Source organism: Myxocyprinus asiaticus, chromosome 43, assembly GCF_019703515.2.
Source record: "Myxocyprinus asiaticus isolate MX2 ecotype Aquarium Trade chromosome 43, UBuf_Myxa_2, whole genome shotgun sequence".
Lineage (NCBI taxonomy): Eukaryota > Metazoa > Chordata > Actinopteri > Cypriniformes > Catostomidae > Myxocyprinus > Myxocyprinus asiaticus.
The window spans coordinates 32,041,593-32,063,911 of NC_059386.1; the positions used below are offsets into that span (position 1 = coordinate 32,041,593).

The 22,319-nt window shown below is 38.2% G+C and overlaps 2 protein-coding genes across 3 annotated transcripts; one reads left to right on the plus strand and one right to left on the minus strand.

Moving 5' to 3' along the window:
- The first annotated feature begins 785 nt into the window (after nucleotides 1-785).
- Nucleotides 786-2,456, plus strand: LOC127433869 (claudin-5-like). The gene has a single exon (XM_051686161.1). The coding sequence runs from the start codon at nucleotides 990-992 to the stop codon at nucleotides 1,635-1,637; it is 648 nt and encodes a 215-aa protein (XP_051542121.1). The 5' UTR covers nucleotides 786-989; the 3' UTR covers nucleotides 1,638-2,456.
- A 3,054-nt stretch (nucleotides 2,457-5,510) lies between these two features.
- Nucleotides 5,511-21,789, minus strand: LOC127433298 (short-chain specific acyl-CoA dehydrogenase, mitochondrial-like). 2 transcript variants are annotated; one of them, XM_051685067.1, is made up of 10 exons: nucleotides 21,732-21,789; nucleotides 20,569-20,732; nucleotides 20,320-20,469; nucleotides 16,415-16,526; nucleotides 16,083-16,234; nucleotides 15,700-15,870; nucleotides 8,013-8,150; nucleotides 7,772-7,867; nucleotides 7,408-7,464; nucleotides 5,511-6,320 (listed from the first exon to the last, which is right to left on the minus strand). In XM_051685067.1, the coding sequence occupies exons 1-10, from the start codon at nucleotides 21,757-21,759 to the stop codon at nucleotides 6,168-6,170; spliced, it is 1,221 nt and encodes a 406-aa protein (XP_051541027.1). In that variant the 5' UTR covers nucleotides 21,760-21,789; the 3' UTR covers nucleotides 5,511-6,167. The 2 variants fall into 2 exon arrangements, with proteins under 2 accessions (XP_051541027.1, XP_051541028.1); XM_051685068.1 differs by lacking the exons at nucleotides 5,511-6,320; nucleotides 7,408-7,464; nucleotides 7,772-7,867; nucleotides 8,013-8,150 and adding an exon at nucleotides 8,157-12,157.
- Between the last annotated feature and the right edge of the window lie 530 nt (nucleotides 21,790-22,319).

The following is a 22,319-nucleotide window of genomic DNA, read 5'->3' on the forward strand; positions in this document are numbered from 1 at the left end:
ATTTTTAATATTGTCACATTCGGTCCTCCATAATGTTGCGCTGCGTCTTTTTAACGCAAGAACGCATTGGTGTAAACAGCCCAAACAGAAACTAGTTCTACAATTTTAAAGCGTTTAAGAGAAAATTGTCTAACGAAATAACCGTGAAATACTCGAAATAAATGCACACCTGAAGTTGCACAAGTCATCAGAATCATGAAATTCTCTCTTATTTAAACTTTTCTTGCCAAAGAATACCAGTGAGGCAAAGACATCACCGATTTATTTGTTCATTCAAAAAAACGTATCCAGTTTTTGTCCATCGCCTCTCACTTCTGATTGGCTGTTGGTAGACGCTCTGGGCTCTGATCAACAAAGTCTCTTTTTCAAGGTAAGTCAGTCCACTCGGCGTCCGTCTTTGGAACGCTCTTGGGCAGTTTGGGCAGCTATTTTTCTATGTAAACAAGCGTCATGAAAGTGCAGCTCCTATCTACTTGAATGGGGAGAGACCGAAATCTCCACAACGGTTGGTCAAGATTACAATAAAATAACATTTCTCTGCGTTGTATCTAACTCGCAGGGAAACGGATGACGATGATCCACGGGAGTGGTGTGTCATTCCGTCACAACTGGTATAGTAAATTGTGCATCTATAACTCAGATTACGCTCAGATCCGTTGACAGTTGGCTGCCGTTGGGCGTTCCAATTTCCTCCTTTCATTTTAATAGAAGTGGCCCGTCTCTACTAAATAATCTCTGTTGAACAATGACGTCCGTTGACGTCACCAACGAACAGTCCTTGAAATGGTCTATAACAGCATCCTCCCAGCTTACTCCAGCAGAACATTCCCACTGCTCCTCATCCTGCAACACCACCTGTCTGCCAAGCAATGAGATTTTTCTGCTTAAAACACCTGCATGTGGTTTTAACAAATTACGTGATCTAGTTGCCTGACTTTAAAAGATTTTTTTGCAATAAGATTTATATATTTTTATTTTTTGTCGCAAAGATGATTTCTGCATGCCTGGAGTTTATCGGTCTTGGCTTGAGCGTCACTGGGACCCTTTTGGTGATGGTGGCATGTGGGTTGCCCATGTGGAAAGTGTCCGCCTTCATCGAGGGCAACATTGTGGTAGCACAGAACATCTGGGATGGCCTGTGGATGTCCTGCGTGGTCCAAAGCACAGGTCAGATGCAGTGCAAGGTCCACGACTCTGTCCTGGCACTGACCACAGACCTGCAGACCGCTCGGGCTCTGACGGTCATTTCAGCGGTGATGGGTGTCCAGGGTTTGATGGTGACCATCGCTGGCGCTCAGTGCACCAACTGCATCAGCAAAGAGTCCATCAAAGCCAAAGTGGTGAATGCCGGAGGGGTCATATACATAATATCCGGCTTGTTTGTGTTGGTGCCCTTGTGTTGGATGGCCAACAACATCATCTCAGACTTCTACGACCCTCAAGTTCCTTATGCAAAGAAGAGAGAAATTGGGGCTGCTCTCTACATTGGATGGGCAGCATCTGCCATGCTTCTGCTCGGAGGAGCATTTCTGTGTTTCTCCCGTCCGCATGATGAAAAATCCTCGTATCCCCTCAAGTACGCTCCCACAAAGAGCGCAACAATAAATGGAGACTATGATAAACAAAACTACGTCTGATCACCAACAGAATGGACTAGTGGTTCAGTGCATAAATGGATTTATTTGTGGTTTTGGGTTTGGGTAGTTGAACTTGGCACTTGAAGATTCAACAGCAAGATTTTAGTTTGAAATGTATATGATTGTTTAGTGGATAATGTATGTTTCTAGATGCTGTTGCTTTTTTAATCACCTTTTTGTAATTCACTTAAAGAGTCCTGCAGTGTGACAAATGAATTTATTTAATTCATATGAAATCATAAAACAACTTCATGCATACTAATTATACAAGAACCAGAAAATTCTGTTTACAAACAGTTTTAGATGAAGAATAGCATGTCAACTGCCCATTTACATGCAACAGGTCACCAACATCAAGACTGTATTGTGCTGTATCAAACTACATGCAAGCATTCAGTTAATGTACATACTCGATTACTGTTTGAATTAAAGTATTTTGTGCTACTTAAATTTGCTCTTTTCACTGTATGTCTTGGTAATAATATATTAGATATACACTGGTATTTTTGTGTCTTTATATATGACAGTATAGGGTCAGAGCCCATTTGTTTGCATGTGATTTTAATCACTGTGGCTTAAGGGGGGCGAAGAGAGGGTCGATGTTTCATGTTTTTGTTCTGCTTTCTGAGAGTGCACTAATTAGACACGGTCTGTACGCTTCAAAAGAATGCTGAATAATGCCTATTGTTCTACTTATAGATTCCAGACTGCAACATTTTCATGAAAAAACATGTACATGTTTTGATAACCTAAACCTTCTGAAGTGTACATTATTTTATCTGTTCACATTTAAATAAAAAATAAGATTTTTGTTTTACAGTTTGTTAATGCATTTGTCTTATATAAACCCTTGAATGATGCAAGCTTCATATCCTCGTGTCTGAATTGTACACTTTTATAATAAAAGAAGTACAAGCAGTGCAATTTATTTTTATGAGTGCATTTGTATCTGATATCTCTTTTTAAAATAAAGCAACATTCCAGCATATGCTTAGTATAGTACATTTAAATGAAAAATTTCAAAGAAACAAAACAGCCCTACAAACAACTACAAACATCTTAGCTACAACATCTTTTGTTCTTTGTGAATATTTTAAGCAGAACAGGACGCCTAGTAGTTTTGTCATTGTTCAAGAGATAATGGCAAAAGCCAGAGCCTTAAAATTTATTGTCATCCTCATTTCTGGTCTGAGGAGTTCTGAAACTTTGACCTTCTTAAGGGTGCTGTAAGTGATTTTAGCCGTTCTAGAATTTCCACAAATTGAGCCATTTGATTTGCCACGGCCCCTCTTTCTAAAATTCAAAATCAAAGATACCAAATTAGCTTTATTGAGACCGACACAGAGCAATGCGGTTTTCAAAAACAACAGCAGCAAACTAGCGCCCTCAGCTGACAACTGTATTGAACAAAATAGCATAAAAATAACATTACGCCTCAATAATTCGCTGAATGATTGACAGGCAGAAAGCATCAGAGACCGCGGCCCGCAAACACATTTTTGTTTGCTGTTTACTGAGTCTACTGCTGTAACAGAGACTGGTGAGATATCTCATGACACTTATTTCATTCATATCTTTCAGGGAGTATGAAAGATTTTTGCATACCTTTCCATGAAAAAAAATCACCCACAACACCTTTAAGGGTCCTGGAGGAGGAGTTCTCTTACACTGATATGGCAAAAACTGCTGCAGTTCCACAAACACACGTTTAAAAAATGATGGCGCCTCTTTCTCCACTGATATGGCCATTAGATTAGAGTTCGCAAGCAGGTGGGATTGAAGCCAAATGTGGTCAAGTGCTCATTTCCTCACGAGCTCAGGAAGAATAGACCAAAACAGCAGATGCACCGACTAACAACTGCACTGCAACTGTTGATATACAAATCAAATGTGCACTTTTCATTATGGTGCAATTAGAAAATTAGGGTACTTTTAAGATATTAATAGCTCAGTTTAAAACCAAATCTACCTAAAGAACTCTTTTATGCTGGAATGGTTCTTTGTGTTGAGGTTTAGTGTTCTTCACTCCTGTACTAGGCTTGTATTCTTTATGGAACCAAAAAAGGGTTCTATTTACTGTGGCGTTCCTCTGATATCATTACAAGCCAAAGACCCATTATCTGGAGCTAAAGAGAAACATTCTCCTTGGCAATCATATATAGGCCTACACTATCATTTAAAAGTCACCTAGTCAATCTTTATTATTGCTGTTTTCCACATTTTAGAATAATAGTAAATAGGGCTAGGCATTGATAAAAACTGTCCGATACACAAGCTCTCAATTTGATTCCAATTTGATTTTTTTTCCAGGTGTGTCCATTTTACTTATAATGCTGTTAATTATACAGGGGACCTTCTAACTTGGTACATTACGAAATTATACATTTTACAAACTGTATTTTATTATAATTTTTTTTTAAGCATTTTGGTCACATTAATGTATTCCATCAATAAATATGTCTTGAAATTGCATATATCGCATGTGTCTATTTGTGACTAATTTTATTATTTAAATGTATCATCTGTACTATTTTCAAGTATTTAGATAGATAAGTACAACATGTGATAAATAGGTACTGTCTCTTTAAGAATAGTGGTAGTTCAGCTTGCCTCTCACAGAAGTGTTTTGCTTGAGCGCATATTAAAAAGACTGGAGTTGCACAGATTTTTTACACATCTGTGCTGTGTGTTAATAGGTTTAGGGTTAGGGGTAGGGTTAGTCTCGCGAGATTTAAGGTAATCGGGCGACAGTGCTGGGTAGTAAAGGATTACATGTAATCTGTATTACATAATCAGATTACAAATATATTCTACTTGTAATTTGATTATATTACATTTTAAAATATTCGTAATTAGACTACAGTTACTTTTTATAGATTACATGATTACAAATTAACAAAGCAACAGTGGTGAACTGTTAATAATTTATTGATAATTTTCATATCAATATCATCATATTTTAACCCCAAAGCACAATAGCCTCACAGATGAACATTTTGAGCATGTGCTCCTTTTACGTTCCAACAGTAAGATATGCACCTCAGCTAAGGAATAGGTGATAGACTATTAATAAGTAGTGAGGGTTAAAAGTAAGTGTGTCAGAGATTTGATCTGTTTGCTTTGAACTAGCAGTGTCATTGCTGTTGATTGTTTTATGCACTTAAAATGAACTAGATATGTTTTAAAAATGTTTTTATTATTTCTTACTACCTCACCAATGGTGTGCAGCTAACACAGGGTCCTGCCCGCAGGGTTCACAATAGTTCAACTGCAAAATGTGCAGCAATATGGAACAAAGCCCATCACTCTACTGTTGCTGCTGATGCAGTGGAGTCCACTGCATGAAACTTGACAAAACTTGACACAATTGTTCCTTGTGTGACTCGGTGGAACTCTGCTGTTTTAAAATATTCTGCTCTTTTAGAATATTCTTGCTGTTCAAAAGATAATATTTCGCTGCTCAGCTTTGGAATAGGAGATGGATGGATTATTTCATTCATGTAATGTTTAATGCACATTATAAAAATGTCATAAGGAGCTCTTTTTGTGAGGCGTTTTTTGTTAGTAATGAAGAATGGAATACATTTTCTTCCTCTTTGTACTTTTATGTTAAAATGATTATCCTACTCAATGTGTCATAAAATAAAGAATTAGGTTGAAAGTTACCCCAAAAATATAATCTATGAGATTACATTACTGATTGCATTTTTTGATAGTAATTTGTAATCAGTACCTGATTACAATTCAAAAGTAATCCACCCAGTACTGTTGGGCGGTTACCTTCTAGACACAACCGGTCCTCTTTTCTATTTCGTGTATCACTTTGTAATATCTACAAGGAAGCTAATAAAGCAATTTTCACTCAAATCAATATTTCATTTCGATTTATTTATTTTTCTAGCAAATACGTTTGAAAGAAGCAAGATAATTAGCAGTCAGACAATTATTTTCGCAGAAATAACACCAACATCACTGCTACGCAAACCCGAGATGAAATTCAGTGTTTCTGTCTTCCCACATAACTTAATTTCAACTCAAGTCAATATTTTATGTCGACTTATTTATCTGTCAGGTCATCGTGTAATAAGCAGGATAATTAAAAGTCAGCCGGTCATTATGAAAACATTTACTCTCATAAAACATTTGGGATAATGACCGGTTGAGTGTACATTTACTTGATAACTAAAAACAAAACAATTTTTAATAATAAAACATTACATTAACATTTATTTTAAAAATGCATAACAAATACACATTATGTACAATCAGATATGCATTTACATTGCCAGTGAAATCAGCAAGATTTAAGTTTGTTGGTATTTCTCAAAATCCTGAGTTATTTATTTCAGTGGCACACTTGTGTGTTTCAGGCACTCTACTGCACTCGTGTGGTATAAATAAAAAATGCAATCAGCCAGTCCCCAAGCTATATCTTCATAGTCCGGTAGTCTTTGGCTGTCAGATCAGAGATTCCAGGCACAATGTCATAACAGAAGTTTTTGGAAAGCAAGTGGACATGACTGTCAGCTCCTAGTGTTGATATTCTTTCAAAATGTTGTTTGCGATGACTAATCTCTGGATCTCGCTGGTGCCTTCATAGATTTCTGTGATGCGGGCGTCACGATAGTGTCTCTCAGCAGGCATGTCTGTTACGTAACCCATTCCGCCCAGCACCTGGATGGCCTTCATATTGAAAGCAATATCAGATTAGTGAACCTTTGATCTTTGAACATTTCTTCCTTTAAAAGTAAAACTACATACAGTTGTGCTCAAAAGTTTGCATACCCTGGCATTGATTTTGAAAATATGACTGATCATGCAAAAAAAAATTGTCTTTTATACTTGTTGACCCCTCTCCAAACATAGCACTTACGGTTGTGACCATAAAGCTCTATTTTGGTCTCATCACTCCAAATTACAGTGTGCCAGAAGCTGTGAGGCGTGTCAAGGTGTTGTCGGGCATGTTGTAACCGGGCTTTTTTGTGGCATTGGCTTCTTTCAGGCAACTCGACCATGCAGCTCATTTTTGTTCAAGTATCGTCGTATTGTGCTCCTTGAAACAACCACACTGTCTTTTTCCAGAGTAGCCTGTATTTCTCCTGAGGTTACCTGTGGGTTTTTCTTTGTATCCTGAACAATTCTTCTTGCAGTTGTGGCTAAAATCTTTGTTGGTCTGCCTGACCTTGGCTTGGTATCAAGAGATCCCCAAATTTTCCACTTCTTAATAAGTGATTAAACAGTACTGACTGGCATTTTCAAGGCTTTGGATATCTTTTTATATCCTTTTCCATCTTTATAAAGTTCCTTTACCTTGTTACGCAGGTCTTTTGACAGTTCTTTTCTGCTCCCCATGGCTCAGTATCTAGCCTGCTCAGTGCATCCATGTGAGAGCTAACAAACTCATTGACTATTTATACACAGACACTAATTGCAATTTAAAAAGCCACAGGTGTGGGAAATTAACCTTTAATTGCCATTTAAACCTGTGTGTGTCACCTTGTGTGTCTGTAACAAGGCCAAACATTCAAGGGTATGTAAACATTTGATCAGGGCCATTTGGGTGATTTCTGTTATCATTATGATTTAAAAAGGAGCCAAACAACTATGTGATAATAAATGGCTTCGTATGATCACTATCCTTAAATAAAAGACAGTTTTTTTTTGCATGATCAGTCATATTTTCAAAATCAATGCCAAAATGTCACAATTTCTGCCAACTTTTGAGCACAACTGTATCCTAAAGAAATTTTTTTTTTTTAAGTATGTTTACCTGGTGAGAGACAAAAGTAGCAGCCTCAGATGCAGCCAGTTTTGCCATGGCAGCTTCCTGGAGAACAAAGAAAAACATCTACAGTATAAACTGGAATTGTACATTCTCAGAAGAAATTGAGAATGATGCTTGCCCATGTAAAAGTCGCTGCCATGGTTCTAGGGTGTTCTGGATGGTTCCCAAGACATTACTATGCCGTTAATAATATGTTCGTTGTGATTTTAGTGTCACCATGTGGTTGCTTGCAGAAGTAACTAGCCCATGTCAAAAGACCCCACCTCTTAGTCTCTAAGATATTCTGTTCAAACCATCAGTGCATTTACCATGAGCAGTAAAATATTTCTTACTGAGAAGAGTGACTAACCTTAGTAAAAGGTTTCTTTGCATCCCGCAGCATTGCAGCTTTCCAGGTGAGAAGCCGAGCGCTCTCTATAGCTACAGCCATGTCTGCTAATTTGAACTAAAAGAGACGTTTATACATTAGCAAACCTCTGCGGCTTGATAAATGAAAACCCCAGGTGATAAAGCATGAAACAAACACTCTTTTCTGAATGTACACACCAAGGAAGTGTTAGAGATGGTTTATGACCTGTATGTTACTGTACCTGTATTGCCTGCAGTTTCCCAATCGAAACGCCGAAAGCTGTTCTCTTATGGGCGTAATCAGCAGCACAGTCCAGCGCCGCCTGTGCAATACCAAGAGCCTGTGCTGCTATACCAATCCGTCCACTGTCCAGAGTTTGCTGTTAAAAAGTGCGCAAAGCAGCGTTAATTTTCAGTTTTTATTTTAGTCATAAATTTTTTCTTTTGACGAAAATGTCCTTTAAATGTAGTCAATATTTCATCATGTCATATAAATACATTTTGAAAAGTAACTCTGACAAAAATAACAGTTTAGTTTGTGATAATGGGCAAAATGGCAAAAGCCAAACGTTAACCAAATATTCATATACTTTGAAAATTACAATTATTTTAACGTGTATCAGACATATTAAAGTTTAATATGTTTAATATATATGATTAAATATCATGAGAAAACTGTCCTGGAAACCTTGGCTCCTGAAATAATATCAAATAAATATTACCTACGTTTTAGAAATTACTTTGTTGTGAACTACTCACGTTTAGACAGTTTAGGATAGAGCTAGACCGATATATCGGTTTAACTGATTAATCAGTGCCGATAGTTGCTTTTTGGAACTATTGGTTATCAGCAAAAATCTATCCCAATAGTTTTCTTTTTCCTCTGTGTTCCTCTGTGGCCGGCGCTGGAGGATTCTACAGTTACAACGGTTTAGTTCTACAGTATAACAATAGCCTTTTGAGGTAAAATGAAAACAATCATGTTGGGATTTATTGCATCTAAATCTTTCCTTATTGACAACATTCATATTTTTATCCTCACTTCAATACCTATTTAGATAATCAAGTGTTCTAAATTGAAGTGAGGGCATGGAAAGAAAAATGCGACTATATGGAAATGTTGCTCGTCAGCACATACATCACGTCTCCAACTTCATATTTTGTGAATAATAATAAATCTTATTCCTCATTAAATCTCATCTGGTGATATATATATATATATATATATATACACACACATGATTATTTGGATCAATTCATAATTCACATCATAATACACACACACACACACACACACACAAAAAATTTTTTTTTTTAAATAAACATAAATTATTAAACTAAACTTCTCTCTCCACATCCCCTCCCTGAGAGTCTCCCAAAAACACTAAATAATTGCCCCATTTCCTAACAAATAAGTCCCAAAACCTCAGCTTTCTACTTGCCACCTGCTCGAAAGCTGCCAGCCTCCCCATCTGCACACAACACTCCAGAAATAAGGGCGCTCCTTCCGACTTCCATCCCCTTAAAATAATTTGCCTGCCAATCATGATACTAGTCAGAACCCAATTTTTTGTGTGTTTATCCCCCAAATTTATGACCACCCCATCACCCAAAATACTGGGGCAAAGTAAAATCTGAGTGCCCAAAATGTCACACAAACAACCACAATTCTTGGATCTTAACACACACCCCAAAAACATGGGTTGTGTCTCCATCTTCTGATTGGCATCGCCAGCAGGTGAGTGTGTCTTTAAGACCAAGCCTATACAATCTAGAGGGGGTCCAACAGAGTCTATGTAAAATCTTGAATAGCATAAGGCGAACCCTTGCATCTCTAGATGCAAACTTGACGTTTTTTTAGAATCCTGGCCCACACTCCCTCCTCCAATACCAAGTTAAATCTTTCTCCCATAATCTCTTGATAGAAATTAAAGCTCTGACCCCCAGACTCTGAATTAGCAGGGAGTAATACACTGATGCCTCATGAACTCAAAGCAGTAATCACCTCTCCCAGAGTATCTGCTGCTTTGGAGGGTGGGGTGCTACTCCCAGAAACAATACAGAGCAGGTGGTGCAGCTGTAAATACCTAAAGAACTGAGATCTGGGAATCCCAAAATGTTAAGCCAAATTTTCAAAAGATCTCAACACTCATATAGGTCTCCGAGTCTAGCATTCCCCCTCACAATCCATTCTGACCAGCAGAAAGGGGACTTATTAATACATAATTTAGGTTTCAGCCATTTGCTTGAGGCAACATTTAAATAAATGTCCAAATTAAACACCCTGGACACTTTTGTCCATACAGAGTGCAAATGCGAGATAACGGTGTAGCTTAACTTCACCGATTAGTTTGCCAGAAAGGCTTTGCAATGGCAAAATAGGGGCAAGAACTTCCTATTCAATACAAAACCAGGGAGGGGGGCTCTCAGGTGGAAGCGACCAATGAGCCAAATGTCTGAGACCAAATGCATGATAATAAAACAAAATCTTGGGTAGGCCTAGCACACCTTTGTCAATCGGCCTATGTAACTTACTGAAATGTAATCTGGGACGTTTACCATTCCAAATGAAAGACTTCGCTATGTTATCAAATTGCTTGAAATAAGAGAGAGGGACATCTACAGGGAGAGACTGTAACAGGTAGTTAAATTTTAGAATACAATTCATTTTAATAACATTAACTTTCCCAATCATAGATAAATGTAATAAAGCTCACCTGCCCACATTGCTCGAAAACCTTTTTATTAAGGGGTCAAAATTAACTCTAACTAAATCATGTGCTGGGAATAAAATGCCCAAATACTTAATGCCCTGTTTGGGCCACTGGAAGGCGCTCAGCTGGAAAGCCATTACTGGGCAGTACTCTGTCAGAGCCAAAGCTTCAGATTTGGACCAATTGACTCTGTATCCTGAGAACTTAGAAAAGGAATTAATAATTCTATGGAGGCAAGGCATAGATCTAGTGGGGTCAGAGATAAATAAAAAATATCATCTGTGTAAAGCAAAAGCTTATGCGCCACACCTCCCGCCACCACCCCTGGAAAATCATCTTCCCTTCTTATCGCGGCTGCTAATGGTTCCAGGGCAAGACAGAACAATAATGGGGAAAGAGCACAACCCTGCCGGGTGCCCCTATCCAGAGTAAAATAATCTGAAATTAATCCATTTGTTTGTACCGCCGCTACCGGGTGTCTATAAAGTAACTTAATCCATCCAATAAAAGTATTCCCGAACCCGTATATTTCCAAAATCTTAAAAAGATAATCCCATTCTACCATATCAAATGCCTTTTCGGCATCAAGTGAGATGGCAGCGACTGGAGTCTGATCATTCGCCACTGACCACATAAAATTGCTGAAACTCCTAATGTTATCAGAAGAGCTGTGGCCCCCTATACATTTACATTTATTCATTTGGCAGACGTTTTTATCCAAAGTGACTTACAAAAGAGGAAAACAAAAGCGAATCATTTTAAGGAGACAGTGGTATGAAAAAGTGCCATACTACAAAGTTTCACTAGCATCAGAATAGTATTCAAAACAGATTAAAAGTGCAACAAGAATTTATTTTAATTTTTAATTTTTATTTTTATTAATGACTGGTTAAGTGCTTATGGAAAAGGTGTTTTTAGTCGTTTTTTGATGACAGAGAGTGAGTCAGCTTCACGGATGGAGTTGGGAAGGTCATTCCACCATCGTGGTATGATGAAGCTGAAAGTCCAGGAAAGTGTTTTGGTGCCTCTTTGTGTTGGTACAACAAGGTGACGTTCCTTAGCCGACCGCAGGCTTCTAGTGGGCGCGTAGCTCTGCATAAATGATTTTAGGTATGCTGGAGCGGACCCAGTGACTGTTCTGTATGCCAGCATCAGAGCCTTGAATTTGATACGTGCATCAAATGGCAGCCAGTGGAGAGAGACAAGGAGTGGTGTAACATGCGCTCTCTTTGGTTCATTAAAGACCAGACGTTCTGCTGCATTCTGGATCATTTGCAGGGGTCTAATTGCACATGCAGGGAGGCCTGCAATGAGAGCGTTACAGTAGTCCAGTCTAGTGACTGGACAAGCAGTTGTGTGGCATGTTCAGAGAGGAAGGGTCTTATCTTCCTGATATTGTAGAGTGTAAATCTACATGATCTTGCAGTCTTTGAGATGTGGTCTGTGAAATTTAGTCTGTTGTCGATGGTTACCCCTAGATTTCTGACCGTTTTGGAAGGCGTTACTGTAGTTGCACCCAGCTGCTCGGTGATGTTGTGTTCAACAGCAGAGTTGGCTAGAAAGACAAGGAGTTCAGTCTTGGCTGGGTTGAGTTGCAGGTGGTGTTCCTTCATCCAGGCAGAGATGTCTGCCAGGCAGGCTGAAATTCGATCAGTCACTGTGGTGTCGTTAGGCTGGAAAGACAAGTAGAGTTGCGTGTCATCAGCATAGCAGTGGTAAGAGAAACCATGTGCCTGAATGATGGGTCCCAGTGATGTTGTGTATATAGAGAAGAGAAGTGGCCCAAGCACTGATCTCTGAGATACCCCAGTAAGTAGCTGGTGTGGCTTGGATACCTCACCTCTCCAGGCTACCTTGAAGGACCTACCTGAGGGATAGGAATTAAATCAGTCAAGCACAGTTCCTGTGATGCCCAGTGAGGAGAGGGGAATAAACCCCACCTGATATATATGTATAAGAGATGTCATAACTTTACTTAAATAGTTAGCTAAAAGTTTTGACAATATTTTTACGTCTAGCTGGATCAGGGAAATTGGACGGTAACTCTTACACTCACTTGGATCTTTGTCCTTTTTAAGAATCAGACTGATCCAGGCTTGTGTCATGGCTGGCGGAAGCTTTCCATTCTTTAATAATTCTGTATAAACTTCTAACAAAAGTGGAGCCAGGTCTGTAGCATAAGATCTAATAAATTCAGCGGCAAAGCCATCTGGCCCCGGAGCCTTGCCTGTTGGCAAGGCCTTAATTACCTTGCCAAGCTCCTCCAAGGTTATCTCAGAATCAAGAGAAATTTTTTGCTCAGTCATCAATTTAGGGAGTTATAATGGTTCCACAAAATTTCTAAAATCTTCATCAGTAGACGAAGACGTGAAAATATAGAGATCAAGATAGAATTCTTTAAAAGCATTATTAATATCAATGGCTGAGGTAAATATTTCACCACCAGCAGATTTCACTGGGGAATGGTAGAAAAAGACTCCCTGCTTTGTCCCCCGACTCAAAGTATGACTGTCTTGCCCTGAATAGCCAAAACTCCACCTTCCGCGACAAAACAGTATTATATCTGTATTTCAGTCGGGTCAATTCTCTGAGGCCGTCAGAAGACATTCGGTGCTTCAGCTCTGCCTCTGCACTTTTAATATTCCCTTCCAACTCCACGAGTTCTCGTGCTTTGGATTTTTTGATGAATGAGGCATACTGTATGATCCACCCCCTAAGAAGAGCCTTTAGTACCTGCCATGCCCACAGAGGATACTGAGGACCAGTTGGTCTCCATATAGACATTGATTTTAGCCTTTAGCATTTGTTGGAATTCAGGATTTTGCAAAAGGGATACATTAAAGCAACAACTATATGATTTCTTTTTCTCCGTATGTGGCAACACCTCTAAACTCACCAGGGTGTGATCTGAGATTAAAACGTTTCTAATTGAACAATCAACAACAGATGATATGAGGGATTTGGATATAAAAAAAAAAAATCTATTCTAGAATAAATCTTATGGACTGATGAAAAAAAATGTATAGTCCCAAACAGATGGGTTCAAAAGTCTCCAAATATCTGTAAAACCAAGATATTTACACATCCTGAGAAGCGTCAATGTTGCTCTAGGGGGCTTACACACTTTTGCTTCACTATGATCAAGGACTTGTCCATCAAAAGTCTCCTCCCAATATTATATCATGAGGGGTGCCAGCGGCTTGCAACATCCCTTCAAGATCTATAAAAAAAAAGCCCTGATCATCAGTGTTAGATGCGTAAATATTAGCCAAAATCAACCTTTGCACCTGAATTTCGGCTAAAACAATAATGACTCTTCCTAATTTATCTTTAATCTGTTTGAGACATTTGAATTATAGATGCTTACTTATCAATGTAATGACTCCCCTGCTCTTACTTGAGCCAGCACTAAAGAAAACATGTCCACCCCATATCTTCACAAATTGTTCAGCTTCCTGTGGCGAAATATGCGTTTCTTGAAGAAACACTATATCATAATTCTTACGTTTAAGAAAAAAAATTACTTTCCTACTTTTTATGGGGTGCCTCATCCCATTCATATTCCACATGGAGACAGACAATCCACTCATATTAACGTTTGACATTTTACATATTAGAAAAAACTGTTTGTGTGTCAAAAATAAAATAATAACGACCACATTCCAACATCAGTGCATCAATCAAATCCCGTACTTCCCCCCAATAAAAAAAAATAAAATAGAAAAAAGAAACATGTGCGCATTAACCCTGCACACGACAGAGCCAACCGGCGTCCATCCCTCTTAACTCAAACAGTCCATGTACGCCTACGAGAGTCCCCGTGACAACTTTTCCATCGGATTGCTCAAGTCCGGTGTTTCTATACACATTTTGTGAGACAGAACTACACAACAGAAAATAATCTATAAAACAAACTCCAGCCAATAGGAGGCATAAGCACAAAGAACGTGCAGATTCATCCACAAACTGTCCCAAAGATGTGTTATTCCACAAAACAAACTGCAGCCGCTAGGTGGAACCAGCACAAAAAGAAACAAAAAAGGCAGCTAGCTTCCTCGTACGGTCAAGTGAATGTTCAGTGAGTCAGGCCCACTCGGCTGCAACATGAGAACCACAAATAACTTAGTCATTGACTTTATGAAGCACATTGCTTGCTGTGGGCATGTAAATAGTTTGCGGCCATCCTTAGGATCTATTCTCAATTTGGCCCGGAACATCAGTGCAAAAGTGACCTTCCATTGATGTAAGAGATTCCTTGAATCGATCATGTTCCTCTCGTCGAATTCGCAAAGTCCGGGAACAAGAAAATGCTGTGGTTCTTCCAAGAAAGCCTTCCCTTACTCCTTGCATCATGCAATACAAGATCTTTATCGGATGATTTCAGAATTGATCGGGTCTCCCTCCACGGATCTCCGAACTCGCTCAATTTCCAGCTTATGGCCTGCTATGTTGAGCAGACTCGGGAAGAGCTCGTCTAGGAATTTCACCATATCTTGGCCTTCTTCGTCCTCAGGAATTCCAACAATTCAGACGTTGTTTCGCCGGTTATGATTCTCAAGGTCTTCCAACTTTTCCCAGACGCGCTCCAAGTCCATCTTGGTCTCTAGCGGGTTAGCAGCTAATTCTCTCTCCGATGACTCCAGATAATCGATCCGTTTCTCAACATCCGCCACTCTTGTAACCAACTCGGTGAATTTCGTCTCCATGGCAGTGATCGATCGACGTATTACAGCAAGATCCTCCAAGTCAGCAACGACCTTCGTCAGCAATGCCGTCATGTTCAACATTTGACGCTGAATCTCTTTCATCTCACTGGCCAAATTGAGACCTGGGCTTGCGGCCTGCTGCTCAGGGGCTTCAGCTGAGGACATAAGTGTCTTTTAATGTCTCCAGAGCCCAAGGATTTTGAATTCTTTGACATATTGTCTTCATAGAACAGCTATGGAACAGGGTATATCGAATCTCACCGGTTTATGACACAAAAAGTATTAAAACTAGCAAAGAGCGCAGAGCTTGCCGTTCACGCATCCGAACCTCGCATGGCACCACGCGACTCCCATTGTCTCCTCATCATTAACAAAATCAAAAAACTCTTTGTCAACAAACATTTGTTGTCAATAATTTCATTGACAAGATTAACACTGGTGCAAAGCCCTCATGAATTAAACAATTATAGTAGATCAAATGCAGAAAGACTGATGTGCTTAAATCATACCATTGCAATTTTGAAGCCCATTCCCCGTTTTCCCAGCATGTTGCCGACTGGGATACGGCAGTCTTCCATAATGATATTGGCAGTGGATGAAGCCCGAATTCCCAGTTTGTCCTCTTTCTTCCCTAAAGACAAACCTGGATGAGGCATCGGCACCAGGAACGCACTAATTCCCTGGTTTTCAGATGAATTAGCAAACAAAATCAGAAAAAACATTTGAATTATTTCTAATTTTAAAGCTCTGATTGACCCTTTGAATAGGTGAATTCAAATCAAATAACTGTAGCTCTCTGCATTTTTCTCCTCAATTCTATTACCATTAATTACAATTATACATTAAAATCAATGTTGTTCAAATCATTCAAAATTTAAAATGCACATCGCACCTTGTGTTTTAGGCTCTTATCTGTTGTAGCGAAAACAACCGTGGCAGAAGCATCCCAGCAGTTGGTTATCCAGGCCTTGGTTCCGTTCAGAATCCACTCGTCTCCCTCCTGCTGTGCTAATGTTGACGCCGCACCCGCATCGCTGCCATTTCCTTTACAGCAAAATAAATTACTTCATGCCAATTGTTTGGATCTATAGATGTATAAACTAAATCATTCCACAACTGAGTCATTTTAAGAGTGTGGTAGGGTAAAGAAGTATAACAGTGCTCCTGTGTTTATAGTGTTTCCTAAAGCTTACACAGCTCATGGAAAAATGCAGTTGTTTTTACCTGGCTCACTCAGAGCAAAACATCCCAATTTTTCCCCCGTGGTGAAGGGTGTAATCCATTGCTTTTTCTGTTCCTCTGTGCCAAACTTCAGAATTGGACCTAGATACAGTGACTAAAATAGAAATAGAGTAAATTTCGAAAGCAGATTGCCATCTGTGTTAAAAGTGTAACCAAATAAGTTAGGATGATGCTTTGTGCTGCAAAGCCTTTGGAAGAATAACAGTTATTTGAAAAAGATAGGATGTATTTCATGAATTTTTCAAAATGACATATTTTTCCTCTTGGATAAGAGGGTGAATTTCTTAATTTTTAAAAAAATGTGTGGGTCATATTTTCATGACAATTATAACCCCAATGGTGTGAGTTTGGGATAGGACTATATGTGTGTCCAGCCAATGGAAGACGGGGGAATGTTTGGGAAACCTGTTTAAATATTTGCATTATTTTCACAAAAGTTTGGTACGCACAGAAGATGAAGGGAATTTATTTTCTGAAATAGTTTTGCATTCCTTCGCAATACATTTTGTGTTCCCTCACAATTATTTTGTGTTCTCTTGCAATCACTTTATCTATCCTTACAAAAATTAACCAAGGTTTTACTATAGTAACTATAGTTCAACTATGGTATTTGTAGAAAACCATAGTTACCACAAAATATACCATGGATTTACCACTAGAGTAACCATATTTTAACCATGAGATTTGTGGTAAAATCGTAGTAAAAAGAGAGAAAAAACAATACTATGGTAATAAAAATCATAAACATTCTTCCAAAAAACATGGTTAGTTTTTACTTTAGTAACACCATGGTTAATCTGTGGTAAATGTACCATGTTTTTTTAAATTATGGTTCTTCCTACAAAAAAAATAAATAAATAAATAAATAAATAAAATGGTTACATGATTACTGCTGGTTTACTTTAGTTAAAATTTTGGTTTTCCTGTATTATTACTATGATTTTACTATGAATCTCATGTTTAAAATATGGTTACTTTAGCAAAACCATAGTAAATTTTGTTGTAACTATGGTTTTACTACAAATACAATAGTTCAACTATGGTTACTGTAGTAAAACCATGGTTAATTTTCATAAGGGATTGATAAAGCTATTGCGAGGGAACCCAAAATAATTGCGAGGGAACTCAAAACTATTTCTGAAAATAATTTCTGATAATTTCTACATCACAGTAGTATTTGTGTACTACATTTCATTTATGCTGACTAGGAATAGTTTTTAATTTAATAGATAAATTAAATTCTCTCATCATTTACTCACCCTCATGCCATCCCAGATGTGTATGACTTTCTTTCTTCTGCTGAACACAAATTAAGATTTTTATATATACAGGTGCATCTCAATAAATTAGAATGTCGTGGAAAAGTTCATTTATTTCAGTAATTCAACTCAAATTGTGAAACTCGTGTATTAAATAAATTCAATGCACACAGACTGAAGTAGTTTAAGTCTTTGGTTCTTTTAATTGTGATGATTTTGGCTCACATTTAACAAAAACCCACCAATTCACTATCTCAAAAAATTAGAATATGGTGACAAGCCATTCAGCTAATCAACTCAAAACACCTGCAAAGGTTTCCTGAGCCTTCAAAATGGTCTCTCAGTTTGGTTCACTAGGCTACACAATCATGGGGAAGACTGTTGATGTGACAGTTGTCCAGAAGACAATCATTGACACCCTTCACAAGGAGGGTAAGCCACAAACATTCATTGCCAAAGAAGCTGGCTGTTCACAGAGTGCTGTATCCAAGCATGTTAAAAGAAAGTTGAGTGGAAGGAAAAAGTGTGGAAGAAAAAGATGCACAACCAACCGAGAGAACCGCAGCCTTATGATTGTCAAGCAAAATCGATTCAAGAATTTGGGTGAACTTCACAAGAAATGGACTGAGGCTGGGGTCAAGGCATCAAGAGCCACCACACACAGACATGTCAAGGAATTTGGATACAGTTGTCGTATTCCTCTTGTCAAGCCACTCCTGAACCACAGACAACGTCAGAGGCGTCTTACCTGGGCTAAGGAGAAGAAGAACTGGACTGTTGCCCAGTGGTCCAAAGTCCTCTTTTCAGATGAGAGCAAGTTTTGTATTTCATTTGGAAACCAAGGTCCTAGAGTCTGGAGGAAGGGTGGAGAAGCTCATAGCCCAAGTTGCTTGAAGTCCAGTGTTAAGTTTCCACAGTCTGTGATGATTTGGGGTGCAATGTCATCTGCTGGTGTTGGTCCATTGTGTTTTTTGAAAACCAAAGTCACTGTACCCGTTTACCAAGAAATTTTGGAGCACTTCAGGCTTCCTTCTGCTGACCAGCTTTTTAAAGATGCTGATTTCATTTTCCAGCAGGATTTGGCACCTGCCCACACTGCCAAAAGCACCAAAAGTTGGTTAAATGACCATGGTGTTGGTGTGCTTGACTGGCCAGCAAACTCACCAGACCTGAACCCCATAGAGAATCTATGGGGTATTGTCAAGAGGAAAATGAGAAACAAGAGACCAAAAAATGCAGATGAGCTGAAGGCCACTGTCAAAGAAACCTGGGCTTCCATACCACCTCAGTAGTGCCACAAACTGATCACCTCCATGCCATGCCAAATTGAGGCAGTAATTAAAGCAAAAGGAGCCCCTACCAAGTATTGAGTACATATACAGTAAATTAACATACTTTCCAGAAGGCCAACAATTCACTAAAAATGTTTTTTTTTATTGGTCTTATGATGTATTCTAATTTTTTGAGATAGTGAATTGGTGGGTTTTTGTTAAATGTGAGCCAAAATCATCACAATTAAAAGAACCAAAGACTTAAACTACTTCAGTCTGTGTGCACTGAATTTATTTAATACACGAGTTTCACAATTTGAGTTGAATTACTGAAATAAATGAACTTTTCCATGACATTCTAATTTATTGAGATGCACCTGTATATTTCAGCTCTGTAGCTCCTCACAATGCAAGTGAACGGTGGCCAAAACTTTGAAGCTCCACAAATCACATAAAGGCAGCATAAAAGTAATCCATAAGACTTCATTGGTTTAATCCATGTGTTCTGAAGCGATCTCATCAGTTTTGGGTGAGAACAGACCAAAAGGTAACTCTTTAAATGTAAAACTTTAAATGTAACTGACATCTGCAGTCTCCTTTGTGATCATGATTTCAAGCTCGATTACACTTCCTAGCACCATCAAGTGGTCCGTGTATGTGTCAAGCACTAGGAAGTGTAATCGAGCTTGAATTCATGATTGTGCCTAGAGACTGCAATGTCAAGATATACAGTAAAAAATGAGTTACATTTTTGTCTGTTCTCACCCAAAACCGACTGGACCGCTTCTGAAGACATGGATTAAACCACTGGAGTATGGATTACTTTTCTGCTGCCTTTATGTGCTTTTTGAAGCTTCAAAGTTTTGGTCACCATGCACTTGGATTGTATGGACCTACAGAGCTGAAATATTCTTCTACAAATCTTCGTTTGTGTTCAGCAGAAGAAAGAAAGTCATACACATCTGGGATAGCATGAGGGTGAGTAAATGATGAGTGTGAACTATCCCTTTAAGAAAAACATCAATGTGTCCGAGTAATGAGCATTACCTTTTTTACAGTTACAATATTGAGATTTTCAGTGGAAAATTTGATGAATTGTCATGAAAATTGTATCACAATGCAAAAATCGTAATGGTCCTAAAAACGGGCTTCATACATTTGTGCAAAACATTACTTTTGGATTTTTATATGAACCAGAAAAGGCCTGCGAGAGAATTTTTCCACCTTTTTCCCTCTTGCCTCTTTCCAGTTTGTGATTGCTCAGTTTGTTTAATCACAACCTTAATGAAAGGTTGCACAGGGTCAGCATGATTTAAATGAATCAAGTTTTTCATTTACAGAAGAAAAAGCAACTCACATTATTCACACTGACGATGACTCCAGTGGAGGCACATCCCCTGCTGAGCTCTTCCACGACGAGACTGTATGCGAGATAATCCATCCCAGCTCCACCCAGACTCTCTGGAACCTCTACAGCCATGACCCCCATCATACCGAGCTCTCGTACCTGAACAAATTAAACCTTTAAAACTCACGACTACTACAGTAAACCTCACATACCCAATTAAATTATTTAGAACTCCACGACTGAGACTGTGTCTTTTACCTGCTTGGCTGGGAACATGTGATCTTTATCCAGCTGGGCAGCGATTGGCACAAGTTCCTTTTGAGCGTAGTCTCTACATGTCTGTCTCATCATTTGATGCAATTCTGGCAACTCCGCAAGCTGGGTCAAACAACGAGCTCCATGACCAGCTGCCATGACCAGAGCTGATAAATAAAGAAACAGGTGAATTTAAGGGGGGTACAATATCAGCATGGGCCTCAAAAAGTAGGCCACACAATGCATGAATGTATATCATATAATATCAAACCAAGGGGCACCTGCAAACAAATGAAGTTTGACCTTTTCTCAGAACTAACTATGCATCACATTGGTTATAACAAAGTACAGTGATGCATCAGACGTTAATGATGTTTACCATATTCGTGTACCATATTACATGGTATTTAAACAATACCATGGTACCATGTGCACATGGTACGTTTTGTGACTTTCTGTAAGTGAAATGTGTGAACTACTACACCTATGACCGCTATACGCATGCGCACAGCCTGCAGAGTCAAAGTAGGTGAAAGGTCACGGTGAGTGCCCCGTATTATACCGACTGGGGTAAAAAAAAACAAAAAAAAACTATGAAACAAATCTACTTTGAATTAAAGAATTGAGTATTTGTACGTGTAATTAGTTACATAGTATAATTAAAGTGCACAGAGAGTTTATCTAATACAACCGGAAGCAAACCGGAGTGACGCCTATGTTTTTAATAAAAAGACAGCTGTCAGGTAAAGAACAAAACAATATATAATAATAAGCCCTCCAACACAGCACAAACAGTTAAGAAACTAACATTTAACATGCAATTTCATGCAATCATGTTAAATTATTATAGAGAACGCATTTCAAATGCAATGTTAAAGGGAACAGATAAGACTTTATTTTATGCATTGTATAGTTTATTATTTGAATTAAACTATATGAAACAGCTTATTTCAGAGGCATTATTTTATGTTTTAGGCACAATCAAAATGTAGATAGTCTTATATATGTGGATACATGACCATTTTATGTTCTCTCATTGCATTGGTGCCTCCGATAAAGTTGCTGTAAATGCTTCCTGCGATATATTACTATACAAACACTTGCTCATGATGAGTTATGAGTGACACTGATGTAAACATGCAGTAATAATCACTGAAGACACTGACCTCTCCGTGCTTTGAAAAGCGTCGCCATCTTGGCTCTAATGTTTCCTCTTGTGCAACAGCAAACATCAGGAAGAGGAGGATCATGACGTCATGATCACGTGATCTTGACGGCATGATGGCGGTCTTTTGTTTTGGTGAAAAGTAATTAAAAAGAGTAAAGGTAAAACACGTATAAAATATAAAATATAAAATTAATAAAGGGAAAAATATATTTTTTTAAATATAATTAATCCAATAGAAATGTTTACATTATTGTATTTGTATAAATTCTAAAATATCCATTTATATAAGATGAAACATATATATTATCAAATGTTATGTGGTCTCTTATATCTATCTACATTGTGAAAATGTAAAGCATACACTATTTCCCTGGAAGATATATTAAATAAAGTAATTGTATTTACTAACTATTGTGACTATTATTTCTATTATTGTGCAAATTTAAAGCATGAACTTTTCCTGGGGGGGGAAAAAAAAAATATATATATATATATATATATTAGTAAATTTTCTTTTGTGTTATAAAAATATTTTTCTGTTACTGATTAATGTTGACTAAAAGGTACAAGTAATTTTTTTTCTTCA

Coding starts and splice junctions, on each gene's coding strand:
- LOC127433869 (XM_051686161.1), top strand. CDS start 990: ATGATTTCTGCATGCCTGGAGTTTATCGGTCTTGGCTTGAGCGTCACT.
- LOC127433298 (XM_051685067.1), bottom strand. CDS start 21,759: ATGGCGACGCTTTTCAAAGCACGGAGAG. Junction 15,871..16,082: donor ATAAGAGCCTAAAACACAAG/GTGCGATGTGCA, acceptor TCTGAAAACCAG/GGAATTAGTGCGTTCCTGGT. Junction 8,151..15,699: donor TGGGCTTCAAAATTGCAATG/GTATGATTTAAG, acceptor ACTTTTTAACAG/CAAACTCTGGACAGTGGACG.